Below are 20,739 nucleotides of genomic sequence, written 5' to 3' on the forward strand. Positions count from 1 at the left end.
TGATCACTGCCAGAACTTTGATTTTACTGGATTTTCAGACACTAATACAGGCTGATACAACATTGGGCATGATTTTATTTTTTTAACTCATTGGATCAGCTAAATACTGGCTGCGTTAACAAACAACATGGAAGCTGATCAGAGCAGCAGAGGATTAATTTCATGCACAAATTAACAGTCACCGTTGGCTGCAGGAGCAGAAAAAGTTTGCTTACATACCAGTAGCTGTTGTGCAATTAAGCAGATCCTTCCACTACCTTTTAAAAATTTTTTACATCAACCCTTGATTATATATTTGGGATTAGGATTACTTCCCCCCTGCTGCCTGCCCAATATGTAATAAATCTATTTCTTCTTCATCATAAACCGGCTGGGAAAAGAGCCACTGTGCTTGAAGCTGTTTGTCTGCTTTTAGTGGCTGACACATTAGCTCTTTTATGTTGTGAAATAAGTCTTCACTTTCTTAACATCAGCCAGGCCTGGTACATAAACCTCTTGCCCTGAGGGAGGCCTTACCTTTGACTGCTTAAGTGGCAATGTTTTTGAAATTCCACCCCAGAGCTAAACTGGGCTTATGATCATCCCAGCATGCATTGCACCCATGCTGATGGCACAGGGCCTGCGGGGACGAGGTGAAGTGATGCTGGCAAAATCCTCAAACTCTGTAAATTGTATTTCCACTTACACTGGCTTACAGGTGATTTCAATTGTACAAATACAGATTGCCCTTTCCTCAGATATATCACTTCAGACTGTAGTCATATTTGTGGGAAGCTTCCCATGCATCGTTGTGAAAAACAATAAAGCAAACTCTCTCTGCACACCAGCAGCCAGAAAAACCATCTCATCAGGAAGGAGGCTAGGCTACAACATTATTTATACATACATACGTACGTACGTACGTACGTACGTACGTACGTACATAGTTATAACCCAGCCTTCATCAAATGCTCCCTGGGTCTCTGACTTACAGAAACATCACACTTAAAATAAGCACAATGTTCCTTTAAAATACTAAAGTAAATCCACAAACACCACCAATAGGAAGATAACAAAACAGGGGGACAGAACTGCAGTGCTCAGCCATGCACAGGAATACAGGAGGATAGTAAACACCCATGCAAACAAAGGCCTGGGCAAATATGTGTGTCATGACTGATCATTGAAATAGCACATAGTGATGGCCCAAGAAGCATCCATTCAAGAAATGGGGAGTCACCATGGAGAATGCCCTCGCAGGTGTCATCACCCCTTGAACCACAGAGGGTGGTAGCACTTCCAACAGGGCCTCCCCTGCTGCTCCCCTTTACGCCTAGGCAGGTCATTTTCAGATAAACCTCTCTCCCTGACTTTCTAGCTTTTCATTCAAAGTAAATGGAGGTTTCATATGGTTGTTTTCAGCATTGAGGAGCACTCATACTATGTATGATTCCTACCTATTTGACTCCATATTTAATCCTGCTGCTAAATTGGGTTTAAAAGCAAGGATGCTGGGTTAAATGACATCTGCTGTAATTGGCTGCATTCACACAACAGTTTATTCCATTTTCCCGATGTTTCTCTAACAGTTAATTTCTGCATTATATTTGAGTAATAAAACACAGCATAAAAGCCACGTCTGGAAATATAGCACAATACTGTATAGGGCATGTTTAGCTCTTATTTCCGTGTTACTTGTTTTCAGAATAATCTGTTTGCAAATAACACAGAAATTAGCACTAAATTGCAATTATAAGTACTTATGGTAAGAACAATATATTAACAGTTAACTATTCCGAAATCAAAGTACTTTTTTGTTTGTTTGTTTGTTTACATAGAAGAAATTCAGATTCTTTGATTGTATGGGGCACAATAGAATTGAACAAGTTTCCTCCTATAAATATCTAGGCATATGGTTTCCTGAAACTGTAAGGGTGGAGGGTATAGGAAAAATATGCCAGGACTAAAGTGGAACAAAAACAATTTTCTAAAAGGATGGGGAATTTCTTCCAGTAGCTATCCAGGTTTATAAAGCCAAATATTACTTTTGGGGCACAAACTTGGTTTCCTGATTTTAAGCATTCATTCAAAGGAACTCAAACATTTCCCCCTTAAGGTTAATATTCAACATTTCAAGGCATGGCACTTGAGCCACCCTTAATCTGGAAGCCAGCTTGAACTCTTTAAAGTGCCTAGTGTGGATTTATTCTATTCATTTTTTGGCTTTGCTGCTATCTTGTGTTTACTCCTAATGCCTTGGCTTCTAAGGTGATGTTCTGTTCTTTTGAATCACATTGGCTGAAGGTTGTGGTGCAAAAGGTCACTTCAAGGGTTCTTCGCCTTCTTACCTGTTAACTCAGGATCTAAAGGGTGCCAAATCAATTGTTTAATAGCAGCTTTCTGGATATAGATTTCCAAGCGCTCCAAGGAATTGCACAGGGATCCTGCTTCTCCCAGTGGATGTGGTTAATCATGTCTCCCCTGCAGAAATTGAATGCCATATTTGGAATGGTAAACTATGTATCCCTGAATGTAGGAAGGTTTCATCTTTGACAAAGTTTAATGTTCTCCCTTCCAGTTTGTTATAAGGTAGGTACCCAATGAACCATAGATGCTGCCCTTGTAACAATGTCGAGAAGGAGTCTATCTTCCATGTCCTTTTCTGGCAAGCAGTTACGAGAGACCTAATAGATCCCATTATACAGTCATTGCCTGGCCACTCTTCTGAGTCTCTTATGGTCGGTTTGCTCCAGGGTTCCAGTCATGGGGCAAGTGGCAAAGTTTGTGACTATGTCCAGCCATACTAGACCACTTATGACTCTATCTCTCTATATCTAATCTATCATCTATCTATCCATCATCTATCATCTATCTATCTGTCTATCATCTATCATCTATCTATCTATCTATCTATCATCTATCTATATCATCTAGCTATCTGTCATCTATCTATCTATCTATCTATCTATCTATCTATCATCTATCTATCTAATCTATCTATCTAATCTATCTATCTATCATCTATCTATCATCTATCTATCATCTATCTGTCTATCTATCTATCTATCTATCTATCTATCTATCTATCTATCATCTGTCATCTACACACACACACATTTAGCATTATAATTCTGTGTTTTTCAGTTGTATTAATGTGTACTTTTATTACTTTTAGTAACTGTCAATTTTTATAAAATTAAATGGTCTGTTGAATGCAAATAAAGTGTTGTTGATGATGACTACTGCAATGCATTGTTTGTGGGGCTGCCTTTGAAGACAGTTCAGGAACTACAGCAAGTGCAAAAGGTGGTAGCTATATTGTTAATTGGGACAAGAAGGCACAAGTTCTAGCCTGACTGCACTGACTGCTGATTTTGTTGGACCCAATTCAAACAGCTGTTTTTGACCTTCTGTGGCTCAGGGCCCTGATAGCTAAAGTCGCCTTTCCCCAAATGAACTTTCCTAGACCCTGATATCAACTGAGACCCTTCAGGAAGGTCTGGTGAGTAACACTGAGAGAACAGGCCTTCTCTATATTAGTAACCCATCTACAGAATGCTCTACCCAAGGAGGTCATCTGGCATCAACTTTATTTCTCATTTGGTACCCGGCGAACATGTTTTTGTTTTTCCAGGGTAGCATCAATGAATGGATGTTTTATTCCGGTTATGTTTCAATATGTTTATGTATATTTATTACTGTTTTACATTCCTGTTGTAAATCACTTTGGGACTTTTGTTGTGGGGAACGATTCATAAATTCAATAAACCTAACCCAGCTAAGCCTGCCTTTCATTGGTCACCAGCAGTCACTGACTAACATGCCTCATGGCGTTGTAGTGATGACCAAACGGAGGGGGAAGTTATGCATGTCTCCCTCAGTTCCTTAGAGGAAAGACCAGGATAGATAATGGAAAATGTTTGGCTCATTCTGCAGACAAAGAACACATTACGTAGGTGTTGGTTCTGAGAAACTGTCAAAATTAGAATATGTGTTGCCTCTTTTGTGTCAAAGACTGCTTTACAGAATGGCAATTGTCTAACACAATGAAATGCACATTAGGCCCATCCCCATGAGAGAGAAACTTTCCAGTTTGGAACAACTTCAAGTTTATTAACTTATAAAAGTGATAGAACAAATATATAAATAATGGTTACAAGTATGTGTCTTGGGAAGTGGGTGGGGAGAAGCCCAACCTAAACCCAGGCTATGGTGTATATTTGTTAATCTTAAGCAAACTCACTATATTGGTGCTTCCTTTTCCTTAAAAAGTTGTTATCATACAAATAAATACACAGTCTGCACCCCACCTTTCTTGTCACAAATACAGAAAGTAATTCACTTTTCTTTCAAAAATAAAAAATAAGTACTGTACACTTTCCATGAACTTCCCACCTCACAGTGGTATACTCCAGAAATAGGTATACCACACCTTATCTGCTAATAATTAGGCCTAAGTGCTCATTCAGTTTCCACTGAGAGAGGTGCTTGATGCTTCAGATTATACTTCCATGTCTGGGAAGAATCACTTCGTAGACCACTCTGGCTGTGGTGGGACTAAATCCAACGCTTCTCTTCTGTTTGCAAAACAACTCCCACTTGCACAACATAACTTCCCCTCCCTGCTACAACCCCCTTATGCAAAATCTGTTCCAGATGGTTTTTTTTTTTTTGGGGGGGGGGTCCTCTGGAACAGCCTTTGTGTATGTATGGGGAGAAGCAGAGGAAGGGGAAGTGGGGTGTTGGATACAACTCCAGCATTGCACCTGACAAAGTAGGCCTTTGGCTATGAGAGCCCACACAGCAGACTTCAAATGTGCACCAGCTGTTGCCATAACTTTACTGTGATGCAGGAAGGTGCCTTCTGCTGAGTCAAACCATCAAGTTCAGTATCCTCTACAACAGGGACAAGACAACATGGTGTCCTCCAGGTTGCTGGACCACAGCTTCCACATTCCTGACCATAGGCCATGGAAGTTGAGGGCTGATGGGAGCTGCAGTCCAATAGCATCCGGTGGGCTCCACGTTGGCTATCCCTGATCTGCACTACTGACTGGCAATGACTCTCCACTGATTCAAACAGGAGTCCCACCCAGTCCAGGCTTACCTGGAGAGTGAACCCAGGGACTAAACCTGGAATAAAGTGTGAGTTCTACCACTAAGGTAAGGCCCCTTCCTTCCTGTGGCATTTGCCAGTTTTGGTGAGTGCTACCTTCCTGAAACGAATCATAACTAAAATATTGATCAGCTCCTACCTTCCGTTTTACATGGTGTGAAACAATGGACAGAAGCTGATGGCAGGGAGGTTGCTTAGAAAGCCATGTGCAAATGATATAGCAGTGAAGCCATTAGCATAGCTTAATGCATGAAGCAGGAACTGGTATAGTTGAAAGGATCGGTGGGAATGTGGGCTGCAGTTCTGGCAAGAAATGATACTTCCTTCCCCAGGCCAAACTGGAGGCTCTTCCAGACCTACTGTTTACAGCACTATAGGTACTGTCACTTCTTGTTTTCTGGAGTGAAATTGTAGCAGACTGCCCACCCCATTGGTCACTTGTCATTGTTCTTTGGAGGGTGGTATCATATTTTCACATTGAGAAAAGTTCTGTGCCTGTAGCCACACCTCTTCCATTCTCTTGTTCCACCAACCAGTAAATCTCAGAATTATGAGCACAAACACAAGTTACTGATAGGCTTTTTGCAGCTGGGGTGTCTGTGTGCATGTGCATGTAGGTATATAACACTTGGAATTCTGACTCTATGGGGATTTAGGAGCATAGGCAGCAGGAACTACTTGAGTTCACTGATTCTGTCTGAGCTAGCCTCTAGTGTCACTCTATCAAAAAGGATAGGGAAAATATGGGAAACAGAAACTGCTGAAACTCCCCCCTCCCCCCAAAAAAGAAATTGGGAAATTGCATGACACCTTCCTCACAACGCAGATCTTGCAGAACTGTTCCAGAAATTCCACAAATGTTGGAAATTTTGTGACGGAAGAAAAGGTAGTCTTGAGGACTGCGATGTTGCAGAATAGCAATGGAATGACAATGATGCCATGTGGAAACACACAGAAAAATCTGGAAAAACAGCAACTGAAGGTATGATTGGAAGGTCCCTTAACTGTGTGATTACATTGTGTGAATGTATTTTTAAAAGACTAAATAGCAGAAGTATGTATGTAAAGGAGCTGCAACTCTTCATTTCCCAGCTACTCAATGCATAGGATTGGGCCCCCTGGCCTACTATTTACTCTTAAAAAATCATTCTCAAAATGCATATTTCTTTTTCTCCTCTTCTCCATCCCTGCAGAGCATCATAAGCAGTTTAAAGTTCTTCATGTGCTCCAGGGATTATGACTTCATTAAGGCTGCTTAGCGGCCAAGATGCATGCTGAAAGGGACCACAGGAAAACAGCTTTGAGCTACCTATACCGAGTTGGAAATGAGTGAAAATGATTTAAAAAGGAGCCTTTCCCTCAAATTAGTAGAAAAATAGAGTAATTTGTGCTAATGTCTGCTATTTCAACAGTTAACAGGAAAACTATGCATTACATGCTCATGCACGCAACAACACCCTGATGCCAGTTTTCGGAAAGCAAGGTTAAGAGTGGAGAAGCAGAGGAAGGGACAGGGAGTGCTTAAACTAAGGTCAGAGAACCTCAGGTCCAGAGGCAAATTATGCCCTGCCCCCGCCTCTCTGTCTGCCCCTTGGAACTCTCCTCCGGCCGCACTCCCATCACCCTGCCCTACATTCTCCTCCAGTTCTGTTGCCTGGCTGGAATATGTCCCATGAACTGTAAAAATGTCCCTGGCTTGCTTGGATAGAAAGATGCACACCCAGAAAGCAGCATGGCTGGACTGGAGCCTACTCTGTAAAGGTAAGAGTCACATCCATTGCCACATCCACCCCGGCAGGTTGCGCATGTGGAAATGTGACCCTTCAGCTGAAAAATGTTCCTTGCATCTGGCTTAATCCTTTCATCACCAGCCCTTTTTATGATGATGATGATGATGATGATGATGATGATGACTAAAATCATTTCTCCAAGCTACTCCACCTGGGCAGGGGGGTTGTTTTCCACATCTGTGTTTATGAGGGATAAGCACCTTTCCTGCCTGCCTGCCTGCCTGCCCCCACTCTTGAAGCTGCTTTGCTCTTAAAACAAAACAAAACAAAACAAAACAAAACAAGACCTCCATCAAGGCAGTATTGTACATTTTAACATGTAATGTGTCATTAGCCCCAGAGGCACTGCGCCCAAAGCCATGGTACCTGTTAGTCTGAAATCTCATTTTATATTCCAAAGCTCTCCAATATTGCTGTCAGAGTCATTTCCAGATCTGCATATAGAACGTTTTCATTTTTGTTGTTAGGCCTTTTCCTTGATCATTAAGCTTGCCGGATCTAATTACTATTATTATTATTTTTCCCAAACCAGTAAAGCCACGACCCTTTACATGAAGCTAAACCCTCCCATTGTCTCCTGCCAGTAACACAGCCTCCTAAGTCTTCCGGAGAGATACTGAAAAGCCTGAGACAGATCTACATGAAGGAGCAGGTTACATTGGGCATGAGATGAATATTGACTTGCATTATAAGTTTGGCTTTTAGGGCTTTTAGGAGAAGCAGATTAAGCCCGCAGTCCAGCTGCAGATCCATGCCTTCATCGGCTTTCTGGCTTTTCTCTCTTAGCAGTGGTCCTTCTCAGACTTCTCCAGGTACAAAACCTTTACCAAATCTTCCAGCTCTGTCCTGCACACCCGAGCTTCACACATTTGGCTTATCTGAGCTTCTCCCTCACTGAATATTTTCCACTGGCCTAAAACAAAACACAAACAAATATTTCACTTCAAAGCAGGGGCACCAAATATATCACAGCACAGAGAAGCTTTTTATCACGTGGAAGCACATCCGAACCCCAGAAGTTTGATGGGAAGGGCCTCTATACGTTCATGTCTTTCCTAAGAGAATTTTCATCCCAAAGACATTTGGGTCTCCCTGGTTTACATTAGCATCGCACAGTTCCCTAAAAGATCATGGAAACTGTAGTTTGCCCCGTGCAGAGCTGCAGTTCCCAGTGCCCTTAACAAACTACAGTTTCTGGGCTTCTTTGGGAGAAGCCATGTGCTTGAAATGTACGGTGTTGATGTGACCTATAGTTATCATTGGAGGAGGACATGGCTGCCTGTCTGGAAGCTTGAATAGCAGCACTTCTGCTAAGAGGTGAGGAAACACACGGCAACATTTTGTTGTAGATATAATACCAATGAAAGAACTACATATTTACTCAAACCACAAGGCTTTAAGGAGTCAGTCCATCCATTCAGTTGCCTAACATCAATTCTAGAACTGTGAAGTGCAGAGAGATTGAGAGATGTATGTGCAATGGTAAACTTTACATGCCTACTTTTCTACTCTTTGCTATAGCCATGATGTCAAACTAGGCATTATTGGGAAGCCCTTGAATAAAATCTCTTGCGGGCTTTAAAGGCATTAATAACGGCTACAACTCCTGCCAACCTAGCAGTTCGAAAGCACGTCAAAGTGCAAGTGGATAAATAGGTACCACTCTGGCGGGAAGGTAAACGGCATTTCCGTGCACTGCTCTGGTTTGCCAGAAGCGGCTTAGCCATGCTGGCCACATGACCCGGAAGCTGTACACCGGCTCCCTCGGCCAGTAAAGCAAGATGAGCGCCGCAACCCCAGAGTCGGTCACGACTGGACCTAATGGTCAGGGGTCCCTTTACCTTTACCTTTACAGACAGAAAACAGAGAAAATCCTGTTTGCTATTTGTTCTTTCCTGCAACTAACTGTGGAAACATATGAAGCAATGCATAGACAGAGGCAGGTGCTTTCCCTTTTGTATCATGCTCATTCAGTGGAATCTATTTGGATACCTCCAAGGTCCTCTTTACACAGCAAAAAAAATCCAGAGATTGCAATTTGAGAGCAAAGGCATCTGGCAGCACAGACAAGGAATTCTAGGGTGTTCTAGCTCTTGCTGACTATCTCTGGTCAGATTACAATTTGGCTCTAGGGAACTGTGTATCCCACCCACTTTCTACATATCAGAAATTCCTGGAAGAGATCAGTTAAGAAGGCTTAATTTTGCCAGTCATTCTTGACTTTCAGTAGGCTTCAGCTTTTGACTCACTCCACGTACATGTAAACAAATCAGAGGCTGAAAAGAATCAAGGGATTGTTTGTCTAGTACGACCGATCATGTAAACAGCCTTTTGATTCACACAAATGAAATAAAGATCAGAATATTTTCAAAAGTTGCTGCCTTGGAATTTTTCTTGGTATGGTCAGATTGTGGGCTTCTCTAGACAACCTGTTTATTGAGCACCCATCAGGGCTGGATTTAGATGAAGAGAGGCCCTAGGCTACTCCACTTGTGAGGCCCCTCCCCCACCCTCACGACTAGAAGAAATGGAAGTTTTATAAACAAAATTGAGTGAAGCCAAGGATGATAGTGGGTATTTAAAATTCTGCAATTCACAATTTCTCCTCTAAAGGACATAAGATATTATTGTTTAATACCATAGTGATTTTAAAATATGCATAAATGTTAAAATTGACACTGAAAAACATTTGCAATAACTGAACTTTGTAAACCTTTTGTGGAATAAGCATTAATTTTTAGGAAAATGAAGTTGTAATGTTATTCTTAAAAAGAACACACATTGAGTTTACAAATGTTATTGCCTGGGAAGTGTAAATAATATGATCATAGTTACCTGACAATGTGGCACTTTTAGAATCTACTTTATGTTGTCATTAAACAGTCAGTTTTAAAATACATATTAAGAAGTAAACTACAACCATCAAATACAGTAAGACTAAAAATGTTTCCCCCCTTGCCTTCCTTATAGCAAAATCATCCAAAACTTCATCAAAATGTGTTTGTATAAGTTTGTCACTTTCAGTGTACAGAATGCTCAGTGCAGACAACCTATCTTGAGACATTGTGGCCCTTAATTCATTTTTAATTCATTTAAGTCTTGAAAAATTCCTCTCCTGAGAAGTTAGTGACCATAAAGCTAAGAAACAGCCACAAGATTGCTTTCACATTAGGAAAGGCCATCTGAATTTTTTCCTTGTATATAATTTGATAAAGGTCTGTATGAGACAGAGAGTGCTCTGCTGTAGGTCTATGTCTTTGTCTCACATACAGGTGAAAGTGCAAAGTTCATCAAGAAGTTTGAGGTCAATATCTTCTGGGTATGCTTCCATCAACAGTTCAACACCTTGCTGAATTTCTTGCTTAGATGCTGTCAGATTAGCAAGAATGGAAAACAATTGTGCAACATCACTGTACACAGTACTTCTTCTTTTTAAAATGGCTTCAAGTGCATCTAATGTAGGAATTAAGGATTTTATCCTAAACTTATCTCTTGAAGAAAGTGCATCTAAGGCACCAGGTGCAGTTCTGTCATTTCTTTACCATTCCCTTACTCGTTGTCTCCTTGTTTTGTAGTTAACATTTGGCAAGGTGGCTTTTGCTTGTTTCTCAAGCTCATCAAAATCTTCTCTAGTTTTCCTTAAAAAATCCAGAAGTGAACTGTACAAACTTGCACAAGAACTCAATAACAGGTCTGATTTCTGAAGGGCTTTGCTGACCTTGAGAAAATGACCTAGCACATGGGTCAAAAAATAGGGCCCTACTGGCTGGCCCTGAGTCTCATAGTTGCTGGGCCTGAGCTGCCCTGCCCTCACATGAAGTTTGCAATTTTGGGAGAGGGGAAACTGCCAGCTGGGGGGTGGGCGGGCTGGGGAGGCCCCCTAGATTTAGAGGCCCTAGGCTTCAGCCTACTTAAAGGTAAAGGTAAAGGGACCCCTGACCATTAGGTCCAGTTGTGGCCGACTCTGGGGTTGTGGCACTCATCTCGCTTCATTGGCCAAGGGAGCCGGCGTACAGCTTCCGGGTCATGTGGCCAGCATGACTAAGCCGCTTCTGGTGAACCAGAGCAGTGCACGGAAACACTGTTTACCTTCCTGCCAGAGAGGTACCTATTTATCTACTTGCACTTTGACGTGCTTTCGAACTGCTAGGTTGGCAGGAGCAGGGACCAAGGAATGGGAGCTCACCCAGTCGCGGGGATTCGAACCGCCGACCTTCTGATCGGCAAGTCCTAGGCTCTGTGGTTTAACCCACAGTGCCACCCACACCCCCTAAGCCTACTTAGCCCATACATAAATCCGGCACTGGCACCCATCCTGATTTGCTTGCAGGAAGCTTCTGTGGAAGTTAGATTATATCTCATCTAGACTGAGCACCGATTCTGATTTGTTTGCCTAGTGAATATATGACAAAGGATATCCTGACTTGCTCGGAGGGTGTTTATAGGTCTTCCTATTATTTGTTCACTCCACACTTTCTAATGCATTTCTGTCTCACTTTCTAAACTGCAAAAAGTCAGATTTTTTTTTTTAAGTGGCTTTGTTTCGCTAGGGTAACAAAACCTTTAACTGTGGAAATCTAAAGTTCTGATACGTGCTTAAATTTCGCCCACAAAATAGTGACAATGTGGAAGCACCCTTTATCGAGACATTGGCAAGCGAAGTTAATTTGCTTGATGTGCTAATTCATATAAGCACACAAGAAGAGCCTGCTGGATCTCCTCAATGACCCATCATCCTGTTCTCACAGTGACCAGCGAAGCATGCAATCAGGATTCAAGCACAAGAGCACCCTCCCCTGCTGTGATTTCCAGCAACTGGTATTCAGACACATTACTGCCTTCAACTATGGAATCTCCACTATGGCCGGTAGCCATTGAGAACCTTCTCCTCCTTGAAATTGGCTCATCCTTTTTTTAAAAAATCATCCAAGATGGTGGCCATCACTTCTTCCTGTGGAAGCGAGTTCCATAGTTCAACTATGTGCTACGTGGAGAAGTACTTGCTTTTGTCATTCCTGAATTTCCCAACATTTGGCTTCATTGGAAGTCCACAAATTCTAGTGTAGCAACACAGGGAGAAAAACATTTCTCTAGCCACTTTCTCCATGCCATGCATAATTTTATAAATGAGGGCTGCCATAAGTCCAGATTTTCACTTTTTGAAATATGGCAGCCCTATATAAACGTCTATCACAATCATTTTGCTTTATGTTCCGAAATGATCAGATCCAAACGTCTCAGAGACAACAGTACAATTAATCCAATAAGTAAATTGAGGATGCAACCCTATGCACACATTGAGACCAGTGGGACAGACTGAAGACATAAAGGCCTAGGCTCTGCGTATGGAGTGTGTGTGTGTGTGTGTGTGTGTGTGTATGTGTGCGTTAGAGAACGTATTTCTTCACAACTAAGTTTTTGTGAAAAATCAAAGAAGGCGTTTGACTTACTCAAAGTGGTCTTTGTGATCTGCTTGAAGTGGCGTAGTTCGCTGAACTCATCCTTGGATACTGTTTGCTTGTCAAAGTGGCTCAGGATACCTGCAGCAAATGGTTAGAAGAACACACTCAAGAACCACCTTCTGCTTCTTGACACCAGGCCTTGCACAACTTGATTGCACAGCTTGAACCACCAGCAAACTGCACCATATTGTGCAGCAATTGGGCACCAGTAATTATCAGGATATTCAACAGGCTCTAAATGTTTCCATTTGCTCCAGCGTCAAAAAGGAATAATCTTATACAGACAGATCTGACAACAGGCTTTCCTCACTTTATCCACAAAGCTTCAGCTCATTCTGGCTTGACTAAAAGTAAATCCCTTATCAATTGTGGGCTGGGGGAGCAGGTCTGCATATTTTCTGCTAAAATATTTTAACAAGTAAGAAAAACCAACAAGCCAAACAACAACCAAGTAGACTTTGAAGAGTGCCTACCTTTGTTTGCCCATGAAAAGTTGTGTCAGAATAAAGTGGTTAGTTTGTTAAGGGGACACAACTCATTTTTTGTGTGTTTTTTAGTGCTAGATGCAGAAACTTGTTTTTATATCACATTTGGAGGTGGTGCAGGGGGACTGGGGAGACATTAACCTGGATCATGGGTTTCCAAAAATTTTGGACCAGAGGGCATTCATTTTGGACCCATCACAGAATTGCTACTGTGCAGGAATTATCACAGATGGATGTTGAAAGGACATAGCATAATGGCTGATCCCTGTTAAAGAGAGAGGGGACCACAAAATGCTGCATCAGTAGGGGGAGAAAGCACCTACATGAGCCACCAGCATGCTTGTTCGTTTAGAGAAGCTCTTTACACTCTTCTCTGCTCAGAACAGAACTGGGCATCAAATGAAACATGGGTATGTTGAAGGGGCAATATTCAATGTAGGAGAGGCTGAGCCTGTGCAAAGAGGAACTGAGCAGGAAGAACAAGCAGACTCTCTTCTGATGTGACTTTTTAAGGGGATATTTACTGAAACCTTTTGAAGGTGTCATAGGAGGTACTGGCAGGCAGACTCCGACCTAGATACTAGGCAAACTCCGTTTGGCAAACTCCGACCTAGATACTAGATAGAATGCCTTTCTCAAATTGTTCTCCATAGGCACGGCAGTCTTCTGGGGAGGTACTTCTTAGCATCTTGTCTTATTTACTGTTTTATTTTCTCTTCCCCCCTTTAATGGATTGTCCTAAATGTATTCCTTTTGCTACTCCCGTTCCTCCCCTCTCTTCCTGCCACACCCTTTCTCTCTTTCTTTCTTTCTCTCTCTCTACCTTCTCAGTCTCCCTCACTTTCTGCTACTCCTTTTACCCCTTTCTTCCCAATTCCACCATTCCTTATATCTGCATAGAATAAGGCTGAGAACCACAGGTTGCCAAGCTCTGCTTTAAGTTCTTAAAAATACTTGACTCCATTTTGTTTGCTTTAATCCTAAAGTCCAAAACCCACTTGCTTGGGAGTAAGCCTCACTGAATTCAATACAACTTCTGAGTAGGCATGGTAACACAGATCCATCCCCCCCCCCAAAACACACGCCTTGATGATGGAAAGAGAATGTTCTCTGCTCACCTTTTCTAATGGTCCACATGTGGATTTTGACTTGCGGTGGTTGATCTGTCTCCAGCGCTATCTTGCGTATGGTTTCTCCTTCCTCAGAGAGAACAGCTTCATAGACAGGGAGCATCTCTTCACCACAGAAGTAGTCTTTGCTGTCAAGGTTCTGACTTCCAATTTCATCTATAAGGGAAATAGGTTGATGCATTCATATTTTACTTATTACATTTTATTCTCTCATTTACTCCAAGGATTCCATGCCCTCCTCCCCGTTACAACTCACAACAATCCTAGGTTGTATGTTAGGGTTAGGTTAGACTGAAATGCCTGCCAGGTCGTGGCTGTTCCCCTGTGCCCTGTTCCACAGATGCTAAAAGACTTAGGGTCTGAGAATGGGGTTGTGGGCTGCCCTTTTAAACCCAAAGCAACCTGTTATCCATACCTGGGCAGACTTTACAGCACTTCCCTTCAATTTTCCTTGGATGCTTGCAAGGATATTGATCAGGGCAATTAATTTTTTTGCATTCTTGCTTGGTGACGTTGCAGGTGCACAACACACACTCCACGATTCCGTAGGACCGAAGGTTAGGGTGCCAGGATTCTCCGTGGGAGTAGGTTTTTCCATTGGAAACACAAACTGTGGTGAAAAATGAGGGGGAGGGGAGGACAAAACAAGTAGAACTTAGATAGGGATAAAGTAACCACAATCTTGCCCATTAATTACTCAAAAAACATGGCACATTTTACCAGCCCATATTTTACCCACTTCATCACAAGAATATTGTGCGGGACTTTATCAAAAGCCTTACTGAAATCAAGATACACTGCATCCACAGCATTCTCCTGATCCAACAGGATCAGTTCAAAAAAAGAACTGAGTTTTGTCTTGCATGATTTGTTTTTGAGAAACCTTCTCCCTGCAACTGTCGGCTACTTGTGCATACTCTTCCTTCATGGTTTCCCCATTTTTCCGTTTCTTATACATGCCCTTCTTAAATCTCAGCTCATCTTTAAGCTACAACCACACTGGTTTCTTTAAACGCCTCCCACTTTTCTTTCTTGTTAGAACTGACTGCCTTGGTGCCTTCAATATTTCACATTTAAGAAGCTCCCATCCCTCTTGGACTTCCTTGTCTTGGAGCATTTCTGACCATGGAACCTCAACCAATAGTCCCTTAAAAGCTTTTTGAAATCAGCCTTCTTAAAGTCCAGTGTGCATGTCTCACTACACTCAGCTTTCCCTTGCCACTGTATAATGAAACCCAGAAGGACATGATCACTTCCTCCCAAGGTTCCCTGTACTTCCACTTTGTTGATCAGTTCCTTCCTGTTGGTGAGGACCAGGTCCAAGACCCCCTTGCTGCTTCTTTCACCTTCTGGGAAATGAAATAGTCAGCGAGGCAATTGAGGAATTTGTTTGACCTTACATTCTTGGCAGAGTTTGAGTTCCAACAGATATTGGGGCAGCTGAAGCCTCCTACAACTACTATATCTCTTCTTTTTGAATGTTTGGTAATCTGCTCCAAGTCTTCAGTCTGGCTTGGTGGTCTGTAGGGTTAAGGTCAACATTGTTTCCCTCTCCTACAATTTTTAGCCAAATACTCTTAATCTGCCGCCCATGCTCTAGGATCTCTTCACAATTGTACACATCCTTTACATATATGGTCTACAAATAAAAAGCCAATGGTGCAACCACTTAAAAACAAACAAAACGCACAACAGACCATTGAGAACTGAGCATGCTCAATAGCCATGTAATGCTGAAAGTCAGTGGGGTGGGGGAGCCGAATGCCCTGTCTGAGCCTCTAACATGGCCGACAGGTTGGGATTCCAAACAGGAGCACTCCTGTTAGGAGGTGAGGAGATACACAGCAACATTTTGTTGCAGTTTTATATGTCACTAGTAATCTTAAAGGTATGTTTAGGTTCTAATGCTTAATACAGTGCTATCTTCTAAACACATACAGTATGCATGTATGTTTAGGAGATCCATAAAAGTTTAACACTGCAGGCCTGTGCATGTCTACTCAAATGCAATACTCACTAAATACTCTCAAGTAAGGTTGCAAACCTAAGCATGTCTACTCAGAAGTAACTCCCACTGAATTCAATGTGGTTATCTGCCAGGTAAGTACATCTGGGATTGCAGCCCAAGCATGTGTAAGACTGCAACCTAAATGTGCCTCTATTTAAATAGTAATAATTAAAGCAATACTTTCTGCATTAGGACTTGAAAAAGCCAAGCACATCTAGCTGTGAGAAGTCTACAAACCCAAGCCGAGTAACAAATTTGTCTGGCTGGCATCCAAATGTGCCTTTCAGACCTTTCTAAACATCTGCAATGAACTTCATGGTCATTGATTTGGTATTTCAGGAATCTGGAGTTGTGTCGTTTGGCGCCAAATGTGTGACAATAAGACCGTGACTTCAAAGGGGAGCCTCTCACCCAATGAGATGTTCTATCCCCTCTTTCCCCTGGATGAAGTAGCCAACCAATCAGTAGATAGCAATATGTCTGATCTATTTGCGCAGGCTTAATAGCAATTGCTCGCTTGTCGACTGATACAGCTGCCTCCATGTCTCTGCCAGCTAGAGGTGACCACTTAAAAAAGTCCCAAAAAGATTCTTAACAAGTGTATACATTCTATCACCACCAAATAACCATAGAAAACTGCCTTATTCCAAATTAGATCATTGGTCAACCTGGCCCCTAATTTTTCAACACTGACTAGCAGTGGCTCTCCAGAGTTTCAAATAGGGGTCTCTCTTCCACCCTCAAATCTGGAGATGCTGGGAAGCTTCTGCATGCGAAGGATGTAGTCTGACGCAAGTGATGTAAGAAGGCATCATTTTCTATTCTGCCCTTTATTCATCCCTAGCAGAACTGTTTCCACTATGCTGCAGTTCAATTTCCACCAGAATTGATGCTATTTATCTCACATTCTTCTGTGGCATAAGTATGTAACTTACATAATTTATTCAATTCAATATGTCAGTTATTATGTTATTCCATGCAAAGGAAATGCAATGCAAATGAGGACAATACATAATCAATGATGTATTATTTGCAGATTGAAAGAAGCAGCAGCAGCAGCAGCAACAGTGAATACTAATCATATTCATTGGTTTGATTTCTATTCTGGACATGAATAAGTAAACATTAGTAATCTCCACTACCATTTCTATTTTCATTGGAATTATTTGACATCCTTATCTCACAGTTAGCTTTTTACCTTCCCCTTGCATGTTCCTAAATTAGGGGTGCTGCTCTCAGTCTTACTTTGGACCTGCTAGTCCCTCTTTTTCAATATTAGTTCTCAGGTAAAATCTGACATCTCAACCACTACTACTGCTTCTATTTGGATTCCCTGTTCTACAAATACCCCAGCACAGATGCCTGCATTTTTTAAAAAACAAGATTTTGGGCAACTTCCAAAAATCATTGTTGGAAGTGGGGAGGAAGGGGGAGCACTGATGTTGGCATGCCCTTCTCTCGCTAGATAGGGTGGGTGCCTGTAGAAAGTGGAGCCCTTTGTCTGCATTTACAATGGGCCATAAGAACCTCGAATCCTATGGCATTCATGCCCATGACCTTTTTGAAGTTACCTCTCCAGTTAATTAATAACACTCACACTAATTGCATAGAACAAAAGGAAAAGACCTCATCAGCATTCTTGCTTCCATCTGGGGGTGGGGAGGGAATCTTGGACTCTGTGAGAAGCACATACAAGCCCCCCAAAACTGCCCCCCCATTGATGTGGTATCGTGCATGGGAAATGTGCTATTCATTTGGAGGCTTTTTATGTACTGAAGCAAATCAGTTAGAAATTGCTTTGATGATATCTTCGTGTGTGAACTGGAGGTCGGAGACATTGCAGCGGGCGGGGATTTCTTGCTTTGAGATCCAACATGAAACATCGGCCTGAGCTGAATGTTATTCCATGATTGTTCAGGTGGATAATAGACTCTATAGCCAACATTCCTTCAGTTAGTTAATACCTTGAAAGATTAGCTGGCCATAAATCAAAGGCTTTTACCATATTGCAGGCCACTTTTGAGATTCCGTGGACTGTTGGCTTTGTGCAGAACGGCTTTTTCTACTTCAAAACCTTTTTACTACCCTTTTGGGTTTCACTTTGCAAACCTCCGAGCTCATTCACACAATCACTAGTGGGAAATCCTATGCATAAGTTGGGGGGAGGGTTCTGCTTTGTGTGTGTGTGTGTGTGTGTGTGTGTGTGTGTGTGTGTCATTAAAGCTTTGGCACCATCCTTTAGTCTGCATATTTTGCTGCAGGGGTAGCCAATATGGCTACCTCCAGACAGTTTGTTGGCATTCCAATTCCATCTGCTCCATCCAGCATGGCCACTGGTCAGGGCAGATGAAAGGCACAGTCCAACATGTAGAGGGCACCACATTGGCTGCCCTTGCTCTGCTGTAACTAAGGATGCTTGCAGAATTCATTCTGCATGACTTCTGATCTGCACCTTGCAAACTAATATACAGATTGCAATGTGGTTATCCTGTGACACAGTTAGAAATGGATGAATACCAGTTTCTGGGAACTGCAGGTGAAGAGAGTTGCTGTTTTGCTCATGTCCAGCTTGCAGGCTTCCAGCAGGAATCTGGCTGGCCATAGTGAGAATCGGATGCTGGACCAGATGGGCCACTGGGCTGGTCTACAAGGCTCATCTTATCTTCTTATGAACCTCTTTATTTGGCTTTCTTTCACTTTCTCATTTTTCCAGCCTTAAATTCAGTTCACTATATTTCCATATCAGTTTGTGAATTCTTTTTCAAATGTCCTCATGAAAATTCACCAGGATTTTGGTGTGAATTCATTTGAAGATACACATATTTGCATGTGATTTCACCCAATATAAACTTTTTTGCAGAACTGTTTCTCCTAATATAATGCAAAATTTGGAGAAGTGTGCGTTTTGGAGGACAGTTCTTTTTCGGTTTGTATATTGCTTAAGAAAGTGTGACTTTGGTGGCTCTACCTTTAAATGCAAAACAGAATAAATTTCTCCTTCACTCCTAGGTACAGTACTAAGGTGCACATAAAAATGCATGTTTTAGGATAAAACATGGTTATAAATGCATATTTTTGTGAAGATTCTTCAAAAAGTACATACTGTAATACCAGTTTTAATGCAGGGTTGTTGTTTTAAAGTAGCAGATTCATGCAGAAATGGAATGGAACAGACTTAGGGAATGAAAATATCTGAAAAACCAGAAAGAGAATGCTTAACCCTCCTTAACTGTAACAAGCTTAAGCCCATGTAATGGGGGTGGAGTGGGGTAGAAATTTATATCCCTATCTACCCTTACTTCCATCTTCTTCTCCCCCTGTGCTGAAATTTAGATTGCAAGGTCCTAGAGGCAGGGATCTCCCCTCTTATTCTTTGTAAAGTGCCATGCACACTGATGATGCCCAACAAACAACAACAATAATGCATTTATGATGTAACACATGACACAGTATTTGTGTGGGCATAGATCTGATGGGGTTTGTGTCTACTCCCTGCAAATTCTTCCCCCTATAAAAAGGGTGGATATACTGCTGGAATCAAGCACATGTGATGTACATGCATGTGGGCCTTCTCTGCACTTGATGCGCCGGACCCTTGGCTGATGATGGTGTGAATTGGCCTTCAGTAATTTCACATGTATTTCTGCAGCAGTACTGTATGAATCCTACCACCTTGCTGAAGCTGTGCAAACTGGAAGAGGCATAGCATAGGAACCTATGCTGATTCAGATTCATTGGTCCCTCTGGCTCAGTACTGTCCACACTGATGGGCAGCAGCTATCCAGCATTTCATGCAGAGGGCATTCCCAATTCTACTTAGAGATGCTGGGGATTGAACCTAGAACCTTCTGCATGCAAAGCAGATGCTCCCTCGGTCTGGTCAGTGCCTGGGCTTTTGACTACTGGGTACCACATGCTTTGGGTTCCGTGATGGAAAAATGTGGGATATAAATGTAAGCAAAACAATACATATACTAAAATTAAAGTCCCCCCTCCTTCTCCCTGTACCTGACTGATGTTTGAGAAAACAAGGCACCACTCCTGACTAGTGTAAGTCACTCTTTGCTCCACCTAGCTCAGGACCCCATCCCTCCCTGAAACTTTTCAGGTAAAAGTGCAGCATGGCTTGCTGAGGAGAGAAAAAGTGATTGAAATAAAAATAAGCTGGAGAAACAAAAATACTTTCACGAGTCAGCAAAAGCAAGCTACCAAAGGTGTTTGTAGAAGCTCCATAAAATGTGCAGGAATCCCAGAGATTGCCTAGAACAGACTTCCTCAACCTCAGCCCTCCAGATGTTTTGAGACTACAATTCCCAGCATCCCTGACCACTGGTCCTGCTAGCTAGGGATCATGGGAGTTGTAGGCCAAAAATATCTGGAGGGCCGAGGTTGAGGAAGCCTGGCCTAGGAGCTCCTCCAGCCACAGACTTGAATCTGGGGCCTTCTGAGTTGTGTGTAAGTGGTGCTGGGTTCTTTCCTCCAAACCCTCTAAGAAGAAGACAATTACAAAAAAAAAAAAATACATTCCACTTACTTCGCCCGTGCTTCTGTTTGCTGTTGAGGACAATCTGTACAATAGTCCCAGAGGCCTGTTGCATATCTGGCAGGGCTCCTCTGTTACTTCTGCCACCAGGGGCCCGTGGAATGCTGGCTGGCTGTCGGGAATTGCTGGGTTGAGGGTCATAATGGGAGCGATGAGGAGAGTGCCTCTGCATGAAAGATAGAGAAAGAGAGAGAAAAACCCTCTGAGAACAGGAATAGGAGAGCTT

At 42.3% G+C, this 20,739-nt stretch overlaps 1 protein-coding gene across 1 annotated transcript in view; it reads right to left on the reverse strand.

Moving 5' to 3' along the window:
* Positions 1-4,071: 4,071 nt before the first annotated feature.
* The window catches only part of CHRDL1 (chordin like 1), a 48,478-nt gene continuing 31,810 nt past the window's right edge, over positions 4,072-20,739 (reverse strand). Inside the window, exons 8-12 of the mRNA XM_083596024.1 lie at positions 20,505-20,679; positions 14,378-14,572; positions 13,951-14,118; positions 12,336-12,425; positions 4,072-7,798 (exon numbers count right to left, since the gene is read on the reverse strand). Of these exons, the coding sequence (XP_083452150.1) occupies positions 7,668-7,798; positions 12,336-12,425; positions 13,951-14,118; positions 14,378-14,572; positions 20,505-20,679 (759 nt within the window). The 3' untranslated portion in view covers positions 4,072-7,667. The remainder of the gene's footprint in view (positions 7,799-12,335; positions 12,426-13,950; positions 14,119-14,377; positions 14,573-20,504; positions 20,680-20,739) is intronic.

Source organism: Podarcis filfolensis (genome assembly GCF_964270895.1).
Source record: "Podarcis filfolensis genome assembly, chromosome: Z".
Lineage (NCBI taxonomy): Eukaryota > Metazoa > Chordata > Lepidosauria > Squamata > Lacertidae > Podarcis > Podarcis filfolensis.